At 39.1% G+C, this 18,636-nt stretch overlaps 1 protein-coding gene across 3 annotated transcripts in view; it reads left to right on the top strand.

The window, feature by feature from the left end:
- The window catches only part of SLC44A1 (solute carrier family 44 member 1), a 232,354-nt gene that overhangs the window by 54,615 nt on the left and 159,103 nt on the right, over window positions 1-18,636 (top strand). For all 3 annotated transcript variants that reach the window (XM_061426397.1, XM_061426396.1, XM_061426395.1), the window contains exon 2: window positions 10,465-10,554. In XM_061426397.1, the coding sequence (XP_061282381.1) occupies window positions 10,465-10,554 (90 nt within the window). The remainder of the gene's footprint in view (window positions 1-10,464; window positions 10,555-18,636) is intronic.

Genomic DNA, 18,636 nt, shown 5'->3' on the forward strand with positions numbered 1-18,636 from the left:
TTATTCTTTTGTTACTACTCTGTGCAAATAAAAGCATATTGGGGAATTTAATGAACCATTAAGTCCTTTGAGGGAGCTTTGAAGATGTGGAGTGTATGACTATCTGTCTTTAACACTGGAGGTTTTTGTGTAAAGCAGATTGACATGAACAAAATAAAGTCTTCACAGATAGCCCAGTGCTTACAACATATGTGCTTAAATCACAAATGTCTATAGTAGTGACCTTGGAGATGAATTCAGTGACTAGAGGCTTTCTGGTTGTGCCAAGGAGTAGAGCTGCTGGAACTATGATCCTGTTTCAGAGGTGGTCTGTTTACCCAGAAAATAGAGACTGTGGTGGTCAAAGAAAATTGGAGAGACGGAATTTGATTATTCAAAAAAGTAATGAACACTTTCCAAGGATACATCCTGGAAATCTGCTGGGTGAAAGAGCACATCTTAGCTTGCTTTAGCCTTCACATACAGAGTTGGCTTTTCATTGGAATCTGGGAAAGGCAGGGTGGATGAATCTGTGTTGTAGAGAGGCACACAGGAAGGATGATATTAGTACGCTTGTCATTAGGTGTAGGCTTCAGTTTATTGCAATCCCTGGCCAGTCAGTCTAACTGTACTTTTTGCTGATCCCGTAGGAACATAAGCAAGTGTTGATAACCTTATAATGATCTGGATTCTGTTTAAATTTCTAAGTACTTAACCATGAGTAATGAATAATTGTGGTATACCTTCTGACTAATAAAAACACAGAGGCATGGCCAGTGCTGTAGTTGTGAATTGCTGGCCAAAATGGTGTTGGAATTGACTCTGGTTTGTCCTTTTTTTTCAGGGTTAATACTACCTATACCCTACTTTTCTTTCTCTGGACCAGCCTCCCAGATTGCCACTTATTGTTGCTTTGAATGAAGGAGAATGCAGTTCTCTAGCTTGCTCTGGGGAAATAACAAGGGGGAGCCTCTGTCCTTTAGCCTATCAGAAATTCCAGCTTACAGTGACTCTGGATATATGTGACCAGATATTACTTAACTCAGTATTAGTGGGAATCTCAATGATATCAACATGAAAATATTATTCTAGTTAGCTTAATAAATATAGCCCTGCTCTAATTGTACCAGAAAACAAAGCACAATATGTTTTCTCTTTTCCAAAACTGAAAGGCCTCTTTCTAAGTGGAGCAGCCATAAAATGTCGTATAGAGAAATCTTAATGGCAATGAAGAGAGAAAAATGGCTGACTTGGGTTTTTTTTTTTTTTAATCAATTTAATGTTCTGTTTGTTTACTACTACACATTTCTGAGTGGAATACTTCTTATTTGGCAGTCAATATTTCCCATCAGAGCTAGAAAGAATTTTTAGTATGTTTTGGGCACAAAACACATTCTATTTTAGACAACAGAGAATCATTTTTTAGTGTTTGCTTCAGAAGTTTATGAGGTAATTTCAACAAATCTTACAAATGTTTACTTCACGGTTCCCCATCTCTATTCCTGCAGTACTCTTTACACATCTTTATTTTGACATCACTTATGTTACCAAGTCCTCAGTTTGCCTCTCTTGCCAAACTAAAGCTTTGTGAGGGTAGGGGGATATCTTCCCTGGCTTTGGATCTCAGATTCTTTGTGTGGTGCTCAGTATTTATTTGAAGAACTGACAGAATGCTTAAGAGTGTTACCTGAAAAGTTAAGTAACTTATACCCCTCATCCAAGGTAAGGAGCAGTGGCTGCGCTTTGCTGGAGCAGCCATGAGAGATACCCCACGTCTAAGGTAAAAGAAACCCAAGTAAGACAGTAGGTGTTGCAAGAAGGCATCAGAAGGCAGACACACTGAAACCATAGTCACAGAAAACTAGTCAATCTAATCACACTAGGACCACAGCCTTGTCTAACTCAATTAAACTAAGCCGTGCCTGTGGGGCCACCCAAGATGGGCAGGTCATGGTGCAGAGGTCTGACAGAATGTGGTCCACTGGAGAAGGGAATGGCAAACCACTTCAGTATTCTTGCCTTGAGAACCCCATGAACAGTATGAAAAGGCAAAATGATAGGATACTGAAAGAGGAATTCCCCAGGTCAGTAGGTGCCCAATATGCTACTGAAGATCAGTGGAGAAATAACTCCAGAAAGAATAAAGGGATGGAGCCAAAACAAAAACAGTACCCAGTTGTGGATGTGACTGGTGATAGAAGCAAGGTCTGATGCTGTAAAGAGCAATATTGCATAGGTACCTGGAATGTTCAGTTCAGTTCAGTTCAGTCACTCAATCATGTCTGATTCTTCGTGACCCCATGAATCGCAGCACGCCAGGCCTCCCTGTCCATCACCAACTCCCGGAGTTCACCCAGACTCACATCCATTGAGTCAGTGATGGAATCCAGCCATCTCATCCTCTGCTGTCCCCTTCTTCTCCTGTCCCCAATCCCTCCCATCATCAGAGTCTTTTCCAATGAGTCAACTCTTCGCATGAGGTGGCCAAAGTACTGGAGTTTCAGCTTTAGCATCATTCCTTCTTTCAAAGAAATCCCAGGGCTGATCTCCTTCAGAATGGACTGGTTGGATCTCCTTGCAGTCCAAGGGACTCTCAAGAGTCCCATGAATCAAGGCAAATTGGAAGTGGTCAAACAGGCAATGGCAAGAGTGAATGTCGACATTCTAGGATCAGCAAACTAAAATGGACTGGAATGGGTGAATTTAACTCAGATGACCATTATATCTACTGCGGGCAGGAATCCATCAGAAGAAATGGAGTGGCCATCATGGTCAACAAAAGAGTCTGAAATGCAGTACTTGGATGCATTCTCAAAAACGACAGAATGATCTCTGTTCGTTTCCAAGGCAAACCATTCAATATCACAGTAATCCAAGTCTATGCCCCAACCAGTTATGCTGAAGAAGCTGAAGTGGAACGGGTCTATGAAGACCTACAAGACCTTTTAGAACTAACACCCAAAAAAGATGTCCTTTTCATTATAGGGGACTGGAATGCAAAAGTAGGAAGTCAAGATACACCTGGAGTAACAGGCAAATTTGGCCTTGGAATACGGAATGAAGCAGGACAAAGGCTAATAGAGTTTTGCCAAGAAAATGCACTGGTCATAACAACACCCTCTTCCAACAACACAAGAGAAGACTACACATGGACATCACTAGATGGTCGACATCAAAATCATATTGATTATATTCTTTGCAGCCAAAGATGGAGAAGCCCTATACAGTCAGCAAAAACAAGACTGGGAGCTGACTGTGGCTCAGCCCATGAACTCCTTATTGCCAAATTCAGACTGAAATTGAAGAAAGTAGGGAAAACCACTAGACCATTCAGGTATGACCTAAATCAAATCCCTTATGATTATACAGTGGAACTAAGAAATAGATTTAAGGGTCTAGATCTGATAGATAGAGTGCCTGATGAACTATGGATGGAGGTACGTGACATTGTACAGGAGACAGGGATCAAGACCATCCCCATGGAAAAGAAATGCAAAAAAGCAAAATGGCTGTCTGAGGAGGCCTTACAAATAGCTGTGAAAAGAAGAGAAGCGAAAAGCAAAGGAGAAAATGAAACATACAAGCATCTGAATGCAGAGTTCCAAAGAATAGCAAGAAGAGATAAGAAGGCCTTCCTCAGTGATCAACGCAAAGAAATAGAGGAAAACAACAGAATGGAAGACTAGAGATCTCTTCAAGAAAATTAGAGATACCAAGGGAATATTTCATACAAAGATGGGCTTGATAAAGGACAGAAATGGTATGGACCTCACAGAAGCAGAAGATATTAAGAAGAAGGGCAAGAATACACAGAAGAACTGTACAAAATAGATCTTCACGACCCAGATAATCACGATGGTATGATCACTCACCTAGAGCCAGACATCCTGGAATGTGAAGTCAAGTGGGCCTTAGAAAGCATCACTACGAACAACGCTAGTGGAGGTGATGGAATTCCAGTGGAGCTATTTCAAATCCTGAAGGATGATGCTGTGAAAGTGCTGCACTCAATATGCCATCAAATTTGGAAAACTCAGCAGTGGCCACAGGACTGGAAAAGGTCAGTTTTCATTCCAATCCCAAAGAAAGGCAATGCCAAAGAATGCTCAAACTACCGCACAATTGCACTCATCTCACATGCTAGTAAAGTAATGCTCAAAATTCTCCAAGCCAGGCTTCAGCAATATGTGAACCATGAACTTCCAGATGTTCAAGCTGGTTTTAGAAAAGGCAAAGGAACAAGAGATCAAATTGCCAACATCCGCTGGATCATGGAAAAGGCAAGAGAGTACCCAAAAAACATCAATTTCTGCTTTATTGACTATGCCAAAGCCTCTGACTGTGTGGATCACAATAAACTGTGGAAAATTCTGAAAGAGATGGGAATACCAGACCACCTGACCTGCCTCATGAGAAACCTGTATGCAGGTCAGGAAGCAACAGTTAGAACTGGACATGGAACAACAGACTGGTTCCAAATAGGAAAAGGAGTACATCAAGGCTGTATATTGTCACCCTGCTATTTTAACTTCTATGCAGAGTACATCATGAGAAACGCTGGGCTGGAAGAAGCACAAGCTGGAATCAAGATTGCCGGGAGAAATATCAATCACCTCAGATATGCAGATGACACCATCCTTTTGGCAGAAAGTGAAGAGGTACTAAAAAGCCTCTTGATGAAAGTGAAAGAGGAGAGTGAAAGCTCTTAAAGCTTAAAGCTCAACATTCAGAAAACAAAGATCATGGCATCTGGTCCCACCACTTCATGGGAAATAGATGGGGAAACAGTGGAAACAGTGTCAGACTTTATTTTTTTGTGCTCCAAAATCACTGCAGATGGTGATTGCAGCCATGAAATTAAAAGACACTTACTCCTTGGAAGAAAAGTTATGACCAACCTAGATAGCATATTGAAAAGCAGAGACATTACTTTGCCAACAAAGGTCTGTCTAGTCAAGGCTATGGTTTTTCCTGTGGTCATGTATGGATGTGAGAGTTGGACTGTGAAGAAGGCTGAGTGCTGAAGAATTGATGCTTTTGCACTGTGGTGTTGGAGAAGACTCTTGAGAGTCCCTTGGACTGCAAGGAGATCCAACCAGTCCATTCTGAAGGAGATCAGCCCTGGGATTTCTTTGGAAGGACTGATGCTAAAGCTGAAACTCCAGTACTTTGGCCACCTCATGCGAAGAGTTGACTCATTGGAAAAAACTCTGATGCTGGGAGGGATTGGGGGCAGGAGGAGAAGAGGACGACAGAGGATGAGATGGCTGGATGGCATCACCAACTCGATGGACGTGAATTTGCGTAAAGGGAGTTGGTGATGGACAGGGAGGCCTGGTATGCTGCAATTCATGGGGTCGCAAAGAGTCAGACACAACTGAGCGACTGAACTGAACTGAACTTACATAATTTTCAATACTATTGTTTAAAAGCACATTTTTCATTATTGTCACATCATGTTTCAAAAATCTCATGGATCAAGGAAAGACTCATAGCACTAGATAATAGTGTTACTGAGTTATGATAGGAGTCTTTTGGGAATCTTTGTATGTCAGTCTTGATTAGAAGAAAGGCATACAGACAGTATGCCGAGTATAAAAAGAGGACAGGGGGCATTCGGTCTTTGCCGTTAGGTATCACCTGGATCTTTGACATCCTGGAGTTTGGACCCTGCAGTTTCCAAATTTGAGACCTCACTGACTTTTTGTCTTAAGTCTGGATTGTTGCTATTTACTCTCTGATGCTTTTATGTCTTCCAGCCCCGCCTGTTTCTGTGAACTAGATTCACATCTGTCAGACCTTTTCCTGCCTGGGTGGTTCCCTGGCTTGGTCCACCTTGCCTGTCCTGTCACTGCTGATGCTCTCCAGTGATGCCTGATTTGACTCACTGGTTATAACATATCACTTGTCAAAACCTTTGTGAGTGACTGTTATCTACAAAAACATTTACTCAACAACTGTACCTTCACTTGAAATAACATGGAAATCTAAGACAGAACTTTTCACAGGATTTATTTCCTAAAAAATGCACACCCCTATGAAATCAAATTCATCAGAAAGCCTTGGTTTTAGCTATTAGGGCTCATGGTGCATGTGAAGTCTAGGATGTAGTTACCTGTACTATGACTTCTGAAAGAGATATGGAAGTTGGTTTTGTTTTGTTTTACAATCTGTGATGTGTAAAATGTAGGAAGGAATGTGAAGAAGTTAAACATTGTTCCTCCCTAACTTTAAGGATATGAATATAATACAAACATCAGGCAGACATCAGCTGTGATCTGACTTAAATTTATTTTTTATGGTCTAGTACTAGTATTAAAAATTGTAATTCTGCTTTCTAGGTTATTAATCTTGTAGAGTGTGCAGGAAGACTGTAATGTGAATGCTGTTATGCACAAATATTTACACCCTTATTTTAAAAATACTTGATTATGAAAAAGTTAAAAACTTCATTTTACCTGTTTTTGGAAGTCTTTATTTCTTTGTGTAATATCCAAGTTTGTCTCATATTCTTCTGCTTGAATAACATTTTTTGTACTTCAGTTTGCTGCTGATAAATTCTCTTAGGTTTTGTTGAAAAAGTCTTCATTTCTGAGAGTCATTTTCTCTGGGTATAAAATTCTGAGTTAACGCTTTTATTTTTTCTTTTTAATTCTTTCAGTAATTAAAGGATGTCATCCCATGGTGTTTTTGCTTTGCACAATTTCTGATAAGAAGTTTGCTTAATGTTTGCCTCTTTGTTTACAGTCTGCCCTTTCCTCCCTCTTGCTGCCATCAAAATGATGTCTCTGTATTTGGTTTTCAACTGTTTGAATATAGTTTGTGTAGGGTATGTTTGTGTACATGTGTGTGTTGTATTTATCCTGCTTGGAATTCTCTCAGCTTCTTGGATCTATGCTTTGATTTCTTATTTTTGGAAAATTCGGTTAGTATTTCTTCTAACGTTTCCTCAGCTCCATTTACTTTTCTGGGATTACAGTTACACATGTTAGACCATTTGATATTATTATGTTCTGGGTTTTTAATTTTAATTTTCTTTTTCTTTGTGTTTCACTTTGGGTAATTTCTGTTGACTATCCTTGAATTTATTGAGCTTTACTTGGAAGTGTTTAGTTTACTGATGAACCTGACAAAGGCATTCTTTATCTCTGTTATTATGTTTTTTGTTTTTTTTTTTTTAATGTTTTCTTAATTCTTATAGTTTCCACCTCTCTACTAGAGGCCTCCGGTTTCAGTAATGAATTTTCCACTAATTTTCTCTGAACCTTGGTTTTCTCTTTTACAAAGCTGAAAAACTGGGACTATATAATGATAACTAACAGAATTGTCTTGAAGATCAAAGCAGTTGATCTTGAGCAAGTCAAGGCAAGTCTCTTTCTTTTCCCTTAGTCACTTAAAGACTTGGACTGTATTTTCCTTTGGTCTTATTTAGTTCCTGAAATGTAAGATTCTGTGAATGGGAAGAGACTAAACTAACACTGATTGACAGCCTGTATTAACCTTATGCAGAATTTGAGAAAGGGATAAAAATCACATTTAAAAAGTGCTTTTGAAAACATTTTACTTTTTCTAGGTCTATGTGGATTTTAATTGAAAGAAACAGACAGCATTAAATCCAGTTACCACTTGGTTAAGTCTGTTAAAGAATCATTTAAATTTTTTCAACTGTTGGGTTTCCTGACTCGCTTGAGAAATTTCATGGCTTATAAAACATATCACTCTTTTTCTCTGTGCCTATAGAATTTTAAATTATTGGGTTGCAGTTTGCAGTATGGGCAAAGTTTGCAGTGTGAGGAAAAACTAATGTAGGTATTTTTGCTCTTTACTGACTAAGTGCAAAATGAATGATATTCTCACTGGATTTGGCTTTGTGGCCGCAGACTTGGGTTCAGATCTCAACTGCACAGTTGTGAAACCTTGGTCTGATAATTTAACTTTTGGGCCTGAGTTTCTTAGCTGTGCAATAAAGATGATACCTGCATCAGAGAGCTGTTTTAAACGTAATGTGTGTAAAGCTTTGGGTATAGTGCCTATTTAATAGGAATCAGTAACTGAGAGCTTTAAAAACAGTAGCTACAATGAAAGATGCCACCATTAAGTTGAAGTTTTATTAAATAGAAGGGGAAAGGTGAGTCTAATATTCTATTTCAATGAAAGGGTCCACATGGTAAGGGGATATTTAACAATAGGGAGAAGGTTAACTGAAAAGTGAATATTGGTGAATAAGAATTATAACCAAGAGTTAGTGTTTCCTATGTGATAGATGGTCACATCTAATTCTCAACATAGCCAATGAGATAAACTGCCCTTCCTGGAAAAGCTTTTCTTTATCTGAGTGAGGGTGACCACACCCATTTTTTGTATTCTTCTGATCCACTTTGTGACTGTTTTTTATTTAACCCCTATCCTCTCTCCACTTCTCATCCCCAGTGAGAGGTTTTCTATGTATTTGGCCCAGAAATTGCCCACAGTAAATTGAATTCTTGAGATATCGAATCATTGTGTTTTTTTGGTCAAAATGAAATTCTGCCATGTTTATGTTATAGGTGAAAATTTAAGCATTAAACGTGAATGTTGGTCTAAATTAAAGATACTAAAAAAAAAAAAAGTTGTGGATAAAGAGAATGCTCACTCAGACTTGTTCCCCCTCCTTCCCCTGGTACATACTGTTTGTTAAGATAAGCAAACTAGTATTTCAAAGTAGCCCTTGTTCTGGAAATCACCTTAGTGTAAATTTAATGAATTTCAAAGAGGTGTCCAAATTCTGTGTTTGTAAGTAATTTTACTGTAATGGACATTATTCAAGACTGAAATTATTTAATACAAAGAAACATTCTTTTTCATACTGGAAGCAACTGTCTTCCAAAACACAGCCCACAATACAGGCATTCTTATTTGAATAAAACTGGGAATAATGTCAAATTATTTTTGCAGGTTTTTTTTTTTTTTTTGTCATTGCACGCGTCTTCACAAAACTGCATTCCTGATCATAGATTTTTAGAACCGGAAGGAACCTAAGAGATTTAATCTCACTTCTTCCTGCCACCCAGAGAGATGAAGTGATTTATCTAAAATTGTTTAACTACCTAATGACAGAGCTAAGGAGAGGACAGAGTCCTTTATCCATTCTCCATAGTGCTACATTCCTCTGGAAAAAACTGCCTACTTGCACTTGGTTTTTAATGCTAGTTAGAGTCTCAGGGTAAGGTTTTTTCCCATGACTAACTAGTGCTCTTTTTTTTTCTTGTGTGGGTGTTTGGGAACAAGCTCTCAAGGGTGGTGGGGTTTTTGTTATCGTTGTTGAACAACTCAGAGTCTAAGGCACTGAAAAGGAAAGGAGTTTGTCTGGTTAGCATTTAGGGGGTCAGCAAGGAGTGGTTGTAGCTCCAAATTTTTGCTCTTAACATCAATAGGCAGATGCTTTAAAGTTGGGTTTTGTAACCTGGGGTCTCAATTCCCTAAACTTTTTAAGAAAATTATGCAGCTACATGCTTACCTCCTAAGAAAAGGATCTGTAGCTTACATCAGTTTGTCAAAGTTAAAAATTATTTTTTTTAGAAGGAGGAAAAGCTAAGCAAACTTGATTGAGAACTGTGTCCCAACTCTTTTTTGTAGGTTTTTTCTTTTTCAATTAAACATTTTTAGTATTTATTTTGGCTGCACTGGTTCTTTGTTGGAACAGCTCAGACTTCTTTAATTGTGGCATGTGGACCTAATTGTGTATGTAGAATCTTAGTTCCCCAGCCAGGGATGGAACCCAGGTCCCCTGCATTGAAGGCGTGAAGTGTTATCCACTGGACCACCAGGGAAGTCCCTGGGTCCTCATTCTTGAACTCTAAATACTAATTATACTAGAGGGTTCCCTTATCTCCAGCCTCCTTCTGCTAGTGTCCTTCCTCCTGACAAGCCTTCTGGATAGTTTCCTGTATCTTGTCATGGAAACCACTGGAGGCCCTAGACTTCTTTTTGCAGAACTTTTCCCGTAAGTTTCCCACGCCTTCAATAGAAATTCATTTTACTCAGCTTCCTTCCTAGATGAGAACGTGTAGAAAAGCATGTTCTACATTTTTAAGTCTGGCAAAAGTCACGCAAAGAAAAAGCTACCACTAAGACTGACGTTGGAAGAATTTGTTTATTCATTTAAAAAAGTCTATACTGACCACATACCACGAACCCTCAGGCATCGTGTTAGATGCTGGGAAATGAGAAGTGGTCTCTTATGCAAAGCTCACGTTCTGCTAGGGACACATCTTAGTGGTAGTAATTCAGCATGCTAACTGCTCTAATAGAGGTACCAACAAAACACTGAAATCAATCCTGGCTAGGAAGAGAGATGGGTATTAGGGTAAAATTCACAGAAAAGTGACAAATATTTGAGTTGCATCTTAAAGGTTCAGGGTTTTAGCTATCAGTGTTATGTTTGCGCCTTCCTCACTTCAACTAAAATTCACATTTACCACTCTCTTATTTTGTGTTTTCAATTAGAGCTCCAAGCGAGAATGGAAGCCGCTGGAGGACCGTAGCTGCACAGATATACCGTGGCTGCTGCTTTTTATCCTCTTCTGCATTGGGATGGTAAGAAGCTCACAGATCCTCAGAACATGAACCCATGATTCAAGGGGATGATGGGGAGTTGGTTTGAAGAGGGAACTTGTTATTTAGATATTTATTTATATTTGTAAATGAATAATCCCTCTTGAATTGCTTATAACTGGAAGTTCTAGGATACCATAGAATTAGGTTATTTTTTTTCCCATACAGTTAAGTGGTATTTGGTACCCCTTGACTTTTTTTTTTTTTTTTGGTTTGTATGAGAACTGAGATCAAAATTAAGGAATAATTGAAACTCTCTCTTTGACTAGATCATTTCAGAAAGCCTTTAAAATAAATATCCATGAACTCTAAGCTTGATGCAAGTGTTGAGCAGAGCAGTGGTCATGGAGTTGAGTCCTGAGTGTTTATCCAACCCAGTCACACAGTCCTGATGGTTATTTTTTTTTTTGCCAGTCAGTTTCTTTCAGGGACTTGATGTGCCTTTCTATAAAATTAGAGGTTTTTCTTGATGATGTCTACAATGCTCCCAGTTGTGACATTTTTTTTTTTAGTTCTTCTTAGAGGGGAGTCTGGTTGCTCCCTGCTTCTTCCTTCTTCTACCCATATTAGGCTCCTGCTGCCTGCTGTGCCTATGGAAATAAGTGGCATTTCTCAGTCGGGGATCATGGGAGCTGGTGATTTTCCAATGGATATGGAGGATGGATGAGCAGAGTCCCTGGTGCAAAGTGTTGGGGCTGTGTTTATTCAGATTGCATCCCCGGTCTGCCCTGCAGGAGTTTCCACACAGGCTTCAGGGACTTTAGTGTCACTGCCGTTGTACTGGGCTGGACAAGAGGTAGAAAGCAGCCCTTTTACAGCTAGCTGATATTTTAAGTTAGAAAGCATTTAGAAATCCTCATCTGGTCCATCACCCTCATTATACACATCAAGAACATCACACCACAGAGATGAAAGTGACCATCCTGAGGCCTGACCGCTAGTTAACGGCAGAGCTGGGAACAGAGCCCAGTCTCTTACCATCCAGGCCAGTGCTCTTTTCCGTCACCTTGTTTCTCTCTCAAGGGAATTGCGCAGACAGTATTGTTCTCTCTTTCTTAGTCTTTGCAACTCCAAACACAATTACGCTACCTTCAGTTCAGTTCAGTCGCTCAGTCATGTCTGACTCTTTGCAACCCTGTGGACTGCAGCATGCCAGGCTTCCCTGTCCATCACCAACTCCCAAAGTTTGCTCAAACTCATGTCCATCAAGTCAGCGATGCCATCCAACCATCTCATCCTCTGTTGTCCCCTTCTCCCGCCTTCAATCTTTACCAGCATCAGGGTCTTTTCTCAGTTCTTCACATCAGGTGGCCAAAGTATTGGAGTTTCAGCTTCAGCATCAGTCCTTCCAATGAATATTCAGGACTGATTTCCTTTAGGATGGACTGGTTTAATCTTGCTATCCAAGGGACTCTCAAGAGTCTTCTCCAACACCACAGTTCAAAAAGATCAGTTCTTCAATGCTCAATTTTCATTATAGTCCAACTCTCACATCCACTGGAAAAACCATAGCTTTGACTAGATGGACCTTTGTTGGCAAAGTAATGTCTCTGCTTTTTAATATGCTATCTAGGTTGGTCATAGCTTTTCTTCCAAGGAGCAAGCATCTTTTACTTTCATGGCTGCAGTCACTATCTGCAGTGAGTTTGGAGCCCCCCAAAATGAAGTCTGTCACTGTTTCGATTGTTTTCCCATCTATTTGCCACGAAGTGATGGGCCAGATGCCATGATCTGCTACCGTAGGCACGTTTTTTTTCTTTCCCTCTCAAGTGTGAGTGTTTAATCTTTTCCCCATACCTTTTTTTTTTTTAAAGATATCTTATTATTTTTCATTATTACTACTTTTTAGGTAATCTTATTCTGTGTCTCTCTGCAACTGCCTACCTCGCAAACATCATTTGAGAACAACCCTTTTCATGGCTAATGGGTAGAAGTGTGGACACCAGTCCAGCTCCTGAACCAAGGAAAAGAAAACAGGGAACTTTGATGAGATATAACACATTCAGTAAAATAAAAGTGTTAGTTTTAAAAATAATAGATGTCTCAGTTTCACCAAATCTAGGATATTTAGAAAACATTAGAATTACTTGTTCAAGAATCTACTTAGTTTAAGGGAGTAGAAACTGAAATGCAGCGTCCAGGGGTGGAGCAGACATTCTTTGCTAACAGAACTGGTCCACAACCTCTCCTTGCCTCCTGAGTTTCACTCTGGGACAAATAGCAGCTGACCTTTCAAAATTATGTTTATAAAAATATGTACCTACCTCCCAAGGTGCTTTTGATTTTCTGTGCTAAAATAGCTCAGGAAAGTGCAATCACTGATGTTAATAGGCTGATTTGGGAGTGACTGGAGAGTCAGGAGCTATTTGTTTACTGAAATGTTTTAATGCAATGGTAATTAATGTAATGTTGATTTCAGTATGGTGGTAATTAAGACCCATTGTGTGCACTTTTAAATGCAGGCATAGTGTTATTTGCTTTGGAGTGTTTCTTTTTTATTACCATTCCTTGGAGTAGAGCTAACATCAAATTTTACCCTGTGGAAACTGGAGAAATCTCAAAGTTCTGTTGCCTACCTTACTGGCACAATAGTAGACTAAAATTTTTTTGTCCTCTGAATATTTGTTTTGTATGTTTTTGGTGATGGCAGTTTAGTCACTAAGTCTTGTCTGACTCTTGTGACCCTGTTGACTGTAACCCACCAGGCTCCTCTGGCCATGGGATTTCCCAGGCAAGAATACTGGAGTAGGTTGCCATTTCCTTTTCCAGGGAATCTTCCCAACCCAGGAATGGAACCCGGATTTCCTGCATTGCAGATGGTCTCCTGCATTGCAGATGAATTCTTTACCAACTGAGCCACTAGGAAAGCCTTGTATGTTTTTTAAGAGTTGCATTTCATTTTTGTCTTTAGATTTCATTCTGTAGTACCTTTAAGAGAAACAGTCAACAAATATTTTTTGAGCATTATTATGGGCTTGATGCTATCATATATATATATTTATCTCACTAAATTCTCCCAATTACCCTATAAAATGAGTTTTACACCCAGTTTACAGGCAAAGTATAGTGAATATTAGCTTATCTAAGAACATACTGCTGCCCATGAGAGGCAAAAATAGAAAAGGAACTGGAATTTTCTGCCTATATTCTTTTCATTTAATGGCCAGTTGCTTCTGCTTTTGTAGGCGTTTTCTTTTTCAATCCTCTTACAGCCTATCATTCAAACCATATCTTTACTCACTGCTCTTAACTTGCAGTTCTTTGCTCACTCCTTGGTATCTACTCTCTAGTTCTGAAATATTTTAAGATCTTGTCATCTTTCACTCATCTTTACCACTAAATCTTTTTATTTACACATGTTCATCTCATCATAAATATGTGTACTTCTCTTTTGTTTCTTCTCTTACTTTTAAAATATTTTTCATGCTTGAATTGTCTAGAAACAGGATTTTTTTAAAGTAAATTTCTGTCAGTCTTTGTGAGAGTTATCATCTCCTAGATTGGAGCTTATTTGGTATTTTGAAATCATTGGATATATGCTTACCCTGTTCTAAAAAATTACATGTTGAATTGTACCTCTTAATTTCTGTTTTCCATTAAGGTAGTAAACAAGTGGTTCTCAACACTACCTGCATATTAGAATTTGCTGGGATTAAAATAAAAATACTCATTTCTGGGCCCCACCCCATTGAATCGGATTTAATCTCTTTGATTCTAATATTCATCCAGGGTTGAGACCCACTGTTGTAGGCAATGATATACAATTGCAGTTTTAAGCAAGAAATGATATGCCTGGGTTTAGAAAGATGGCCCTGGTAGCCAGTGTAAATGTAAAGTCATTGTAAAGGGGGAAGAGATTTCAGGCCACCACTTTGGATGCTGATGCAATGGTTCAGATAAGTCTAAATAAGAGGTAAAAAAAAAAAAAAACTGAAATAAAGAAGTAGTAAGAGAGAGCAGGAGACAGATTGAAGAAGTGGAATTAATAATGTTTGATGTCATCAGTGTTGCAGGCAAGTGGGATACTAAGGGATTATGTTATGGGATATGTATATGATTCAGTATAAGCTTTTTTCAGCTCAGATCCTACTCCAGTTCCTTGTAGGTTCCAAACCACAGTTTCTGTGCACATGAAGGAGCAAGAGTAGGATGGATAAACAAAGTACAACTCTTAGTACCCAAGCAGTCACTTGATTACCAATAAAGAATTCCTTAATAAGCATGGCTTGTGGAATGAAGCTTGGGCCACATGAGCGCAAGGTTCTTCCCACCTTAGTTAGGCTGACTTCATTCTGTTCCAAGGAGAGGTATATGTGAAAAGAGGAGAGCAAAGAGATTCACTTGGACCAAATCTGCCCAGGTCATCGTACCACAAAAGTCAGGATAAAGAGAAAGTTGGGGCTCCCCTAGTGGCTCAGGGTGAAGAATCTGCATGCCAATACTGGAGATGCAGGTTTGATCCCTGATCTGGGAAGATCCCACATGCTACAGATCAGCTAAGCCCATGTGCTACAACTACTGAGCCCACATGCCTCAACCACTGAAGCCCACATGCCCTAGAGCCTGTGTTCCACAACAAGAAAAGCTACCTCAATGAGAAGCCTGTGCACCCCAACTGGAAATTAGCCCCTGTTTTCTGAAACTAGAGAAAAGCCCACACAGCAATGAAGACCCAGCACAGCCAAAAATAAATAAATAAATAAAATTATATATATATATATATATGTATGTATATATATATATATGAGGAGGGTCCTAAAAGGAGTACATACTTTGAAAGACAGAAGATACAGACAACTCATACAACTTATTCTTAATCATTATTGCTGCTTACTATGGACTGGGTACTATTCTCTGCACTCAACACAGATTTAATTTTCACAACTGCTCAGTGCTACTCTGGTTATCATCATTCCCATTTTACAGATAAGGGGGCACAGGGATATGTTAAATAATTTGTCTAAGATTACATGGTGGCAGCATTGAACCCAGGAGAGAAGAGGAAGAAGGCAAGGCCTCGAGAGATAGTCCCTTCTTTGTTGCCTGGCATTGGGAACAACAGAAGTTGTTGCTGAGAACATGGACCTGTAACCTCACCTGCCAGTTAAATGTTGTCTATTCAGTATTTCAGACTCTTCGAGCAAAGAGTTTAGCATTTTTCTTCTAGTGCAGAATTAGAAAGCTAGAGTCCTCTCCCTCTGTATCTTAGCTGTGCAGTCTAGTCAGAAATGGTGCTTCTGATGGAGATGGGACATATGCCGGAAGAGAAAATGGTTTGGGGAAATGTGGAAGGAACTGAATTGTGGACATGTAGGGTGTGTGGGTAGGGATAAGCAGTTGGAAATACAGAGTTGGAATTTTGGAGAATGATCTGGGCTAGAGCTGAATTTTAGAGCCATTATTGCATAGGTCGTCCCTTCAGACTGCTTTCAAGGACCTTTTTTATTTTATAGTCTTCATCTAGTTCTCGGAGCGTAGTGTTTCTACCTCATTAACTATTGTGCAGCAGGCAGCACAAAGGGAAAGACTCAAAGACTCACTGAAGTGTTTAGTCACCTGTGTGATGGGCTGTGCTTTGCCAGGATCATAGAATAGGAAGAACAGCATGCCAGAAATTACCTTAAGGTCACCTGATCCAAAATGACTGCCTGCTCTCTGTTAAATCCTTTGGTTTTTCTTTTTTTATTATTGTGGTAAAATATACATAACTTCATTTTCCCTGGTAGCTCAGCAGTCAAGAATCCACTTCTAATGCGGGAGGCGCCAGTTCCGTCCCTGGGTTGGAAAGATCCCCTGGAGAAGGAAATGACAACTCACTCCAGTATTCTTGCCTGGAAAATCCCATGGACAAAGGAGTCTGGCAGGCTACAGTCCATGGGGTTGCAAAAGAGTCAGACACCACTGAGCAACTGAGCACACACACACATACACACATACATAACTTAGAATTTATTATTTTGACTATTTTTAAATGTACAGTTAAATCCATTTACTTTTAATCTACTCTTCCTCGCCACCTGTATATACCTCATGCTCAGTCATTACAGTGGATCAAATGGGCCCATACTTCTCCCTGGAAGTATAGCCTAAAAAAGTTGACTCTGTTTCTATTAATAGTTTTCCTTAGAATCATAAAATTTAGGAATCAGAAAAGACTTTTGAGATTAATCTAATTCATTCCTAGTGATAGGTAAGGAGACTGAGCCTCAGAGAATTTAAAGTGATAAAGAGACTTACCTGGGGTCATGAGTATTTGCTGCTGGTTTCAGTTCTCAGTACATATTCTTTGTCTATGTTTTTTTAATTGCTCAGGCTGCCCATGAAATAGCCTCTCTGATTTTAGCTTCCTCAGGCCCCATTATTATTTTTTTCTTTTGAGAATATCTCAGTTCTTTCAGGGTGAACTTGATATTTCCTAGACTTCCAACCATTCTTGTTTTTAACTTCTTCCCTCTTTCTTAGAGTAATATATCCCATTAAACTTTAAAGAAATCCTGAAATCTGGCAGATTGCCAAAGCTTTTAAGTTTATTTTTGAAATTTGTTTGCATAAGTATTAGTTCTGCATCAGACTTTCTAATCCTATGCTGTTTGCTGGGTCCTAATAGCCTCCTGGTCTCAGAGTTCTTGGAAAAGGAGGAACAGAAGCCAAGTGTTACTCTAAGGTTTGACGTTAGTTACTAGCAGACTGACTCCAAGTGTTGTTTGGGGTAAGAGAGGTAGTCTTTGAGAAAAAAATTCTGAATATATTTTCATTAATCCCTGGGAGAAGGATGTAAGCCTAAAGTCTTTTTATCTTGAAACACAATGCCATATTCATACTCCCTCCCCACCCCTCATGCATGTTTTGTTGACTTTTCTTTTCTTCAGAGCAAAGCTAAGACCTCTGCCTTGCTCAGTGGTGTGGTAAAGGCTTCATGTGTGAAATTCAAACATTGCTTGTGAAATGAAACGTGTCCTTTTTTTTGACTAAGAGTGAGTGAAACTAAGCCAAAACTCTTACTTAAATTAAACTAAACTTGTGATGTGAAGGGGAGATGAACACAGTCCAGTAATTAGCAGACTGTTTTTCTCCCACGTAAGCAATATACACTTATTAGTTGCCAGATCTTGCCTGTGATCTACCATCTCTGGTCTCTTTATCTGATTTGAATCACCTCCTATTTGTGATTAGATTTGTCTGCTCCTTCTCACTCTCTCTTGAAATAGCAGTTCTGAAAGCACTTCAGTAGCTCAGTCATTTTAAGTTCTTAACCATGATTCTATTCCTTACGAATAGACTTCTTTTCTCTCTGGTGATTGCTCTCTACTATAGGTGTATAAAAGCTTTCCTTATCCCCCTTACAACTTGCTTCATTAATGTGATTTCCTTCTGCTAAATAACACTCTACCTGCCTCTTGGAGCCATTGAATTAAAGAGTACATTCTGTAAAGTTTCTCTCACCCTATTTTAATTTCATGTACCACATTTTTTTCTCATCTGAAACTATATTGCTTCCTGCATTTGGATTTCACAATTTTTTTTTTAAAAAGGAGATTGTCTTTTTAATTATATTTGGCCTAGTTCTCCATTGTCACTTCTTGTACCATGAGACATCTCCAGGATAACAGTCATGGTTTCTCCGTCTCTTACTAGCTTCCTGTTCCCCTTCCTTTCCTTCCTACAGCTTCTCACCCTCTCCACTCTAATGCTTTGGGAAGCTACTAAAAAGTTTAAATGGCCTATGTGAAAATATATCAGTGTCCCATTTTACCATATACCTGAAACATTTATAATTTATAAAATTTATAAAATTTATAAAAAACACACACATACACAAAAACACGCACATGTATGTTTCCAACAGTACTGTTAAAAATGATCATAAAGGGACTTCAGGAACCATTGAAGGCCATCTGTAACACAAAGTACTTATCAAACCTAAGAAGAACGTTTCTATAAAAAGTGAAAGAAGAACATAACCTTTTAATTATGCAAGGGCTTTGCTATTTTAGACCAGTAGTGAAAGATGGTAATTGTGGTCCGAATGTTTCTCTGTAATGACGAAATGACTGACAGTATTTC

The sequence above is a fragment of the Bos javanicus genome, chromosome 8 (assembly GCF_032452875.1).
Source record: "Bos javanicus breed banteng chromosome 8, ARS-OSU_banteng_1.0, whole genome shotgun sequence".
Classification (NCBI taxonomy): domain Eukaryota; kingdom Metazoa; phylum Chordata; class Mammalia; order Artiodactyla; family Bovidae; genus Bos; species Bos javanicus.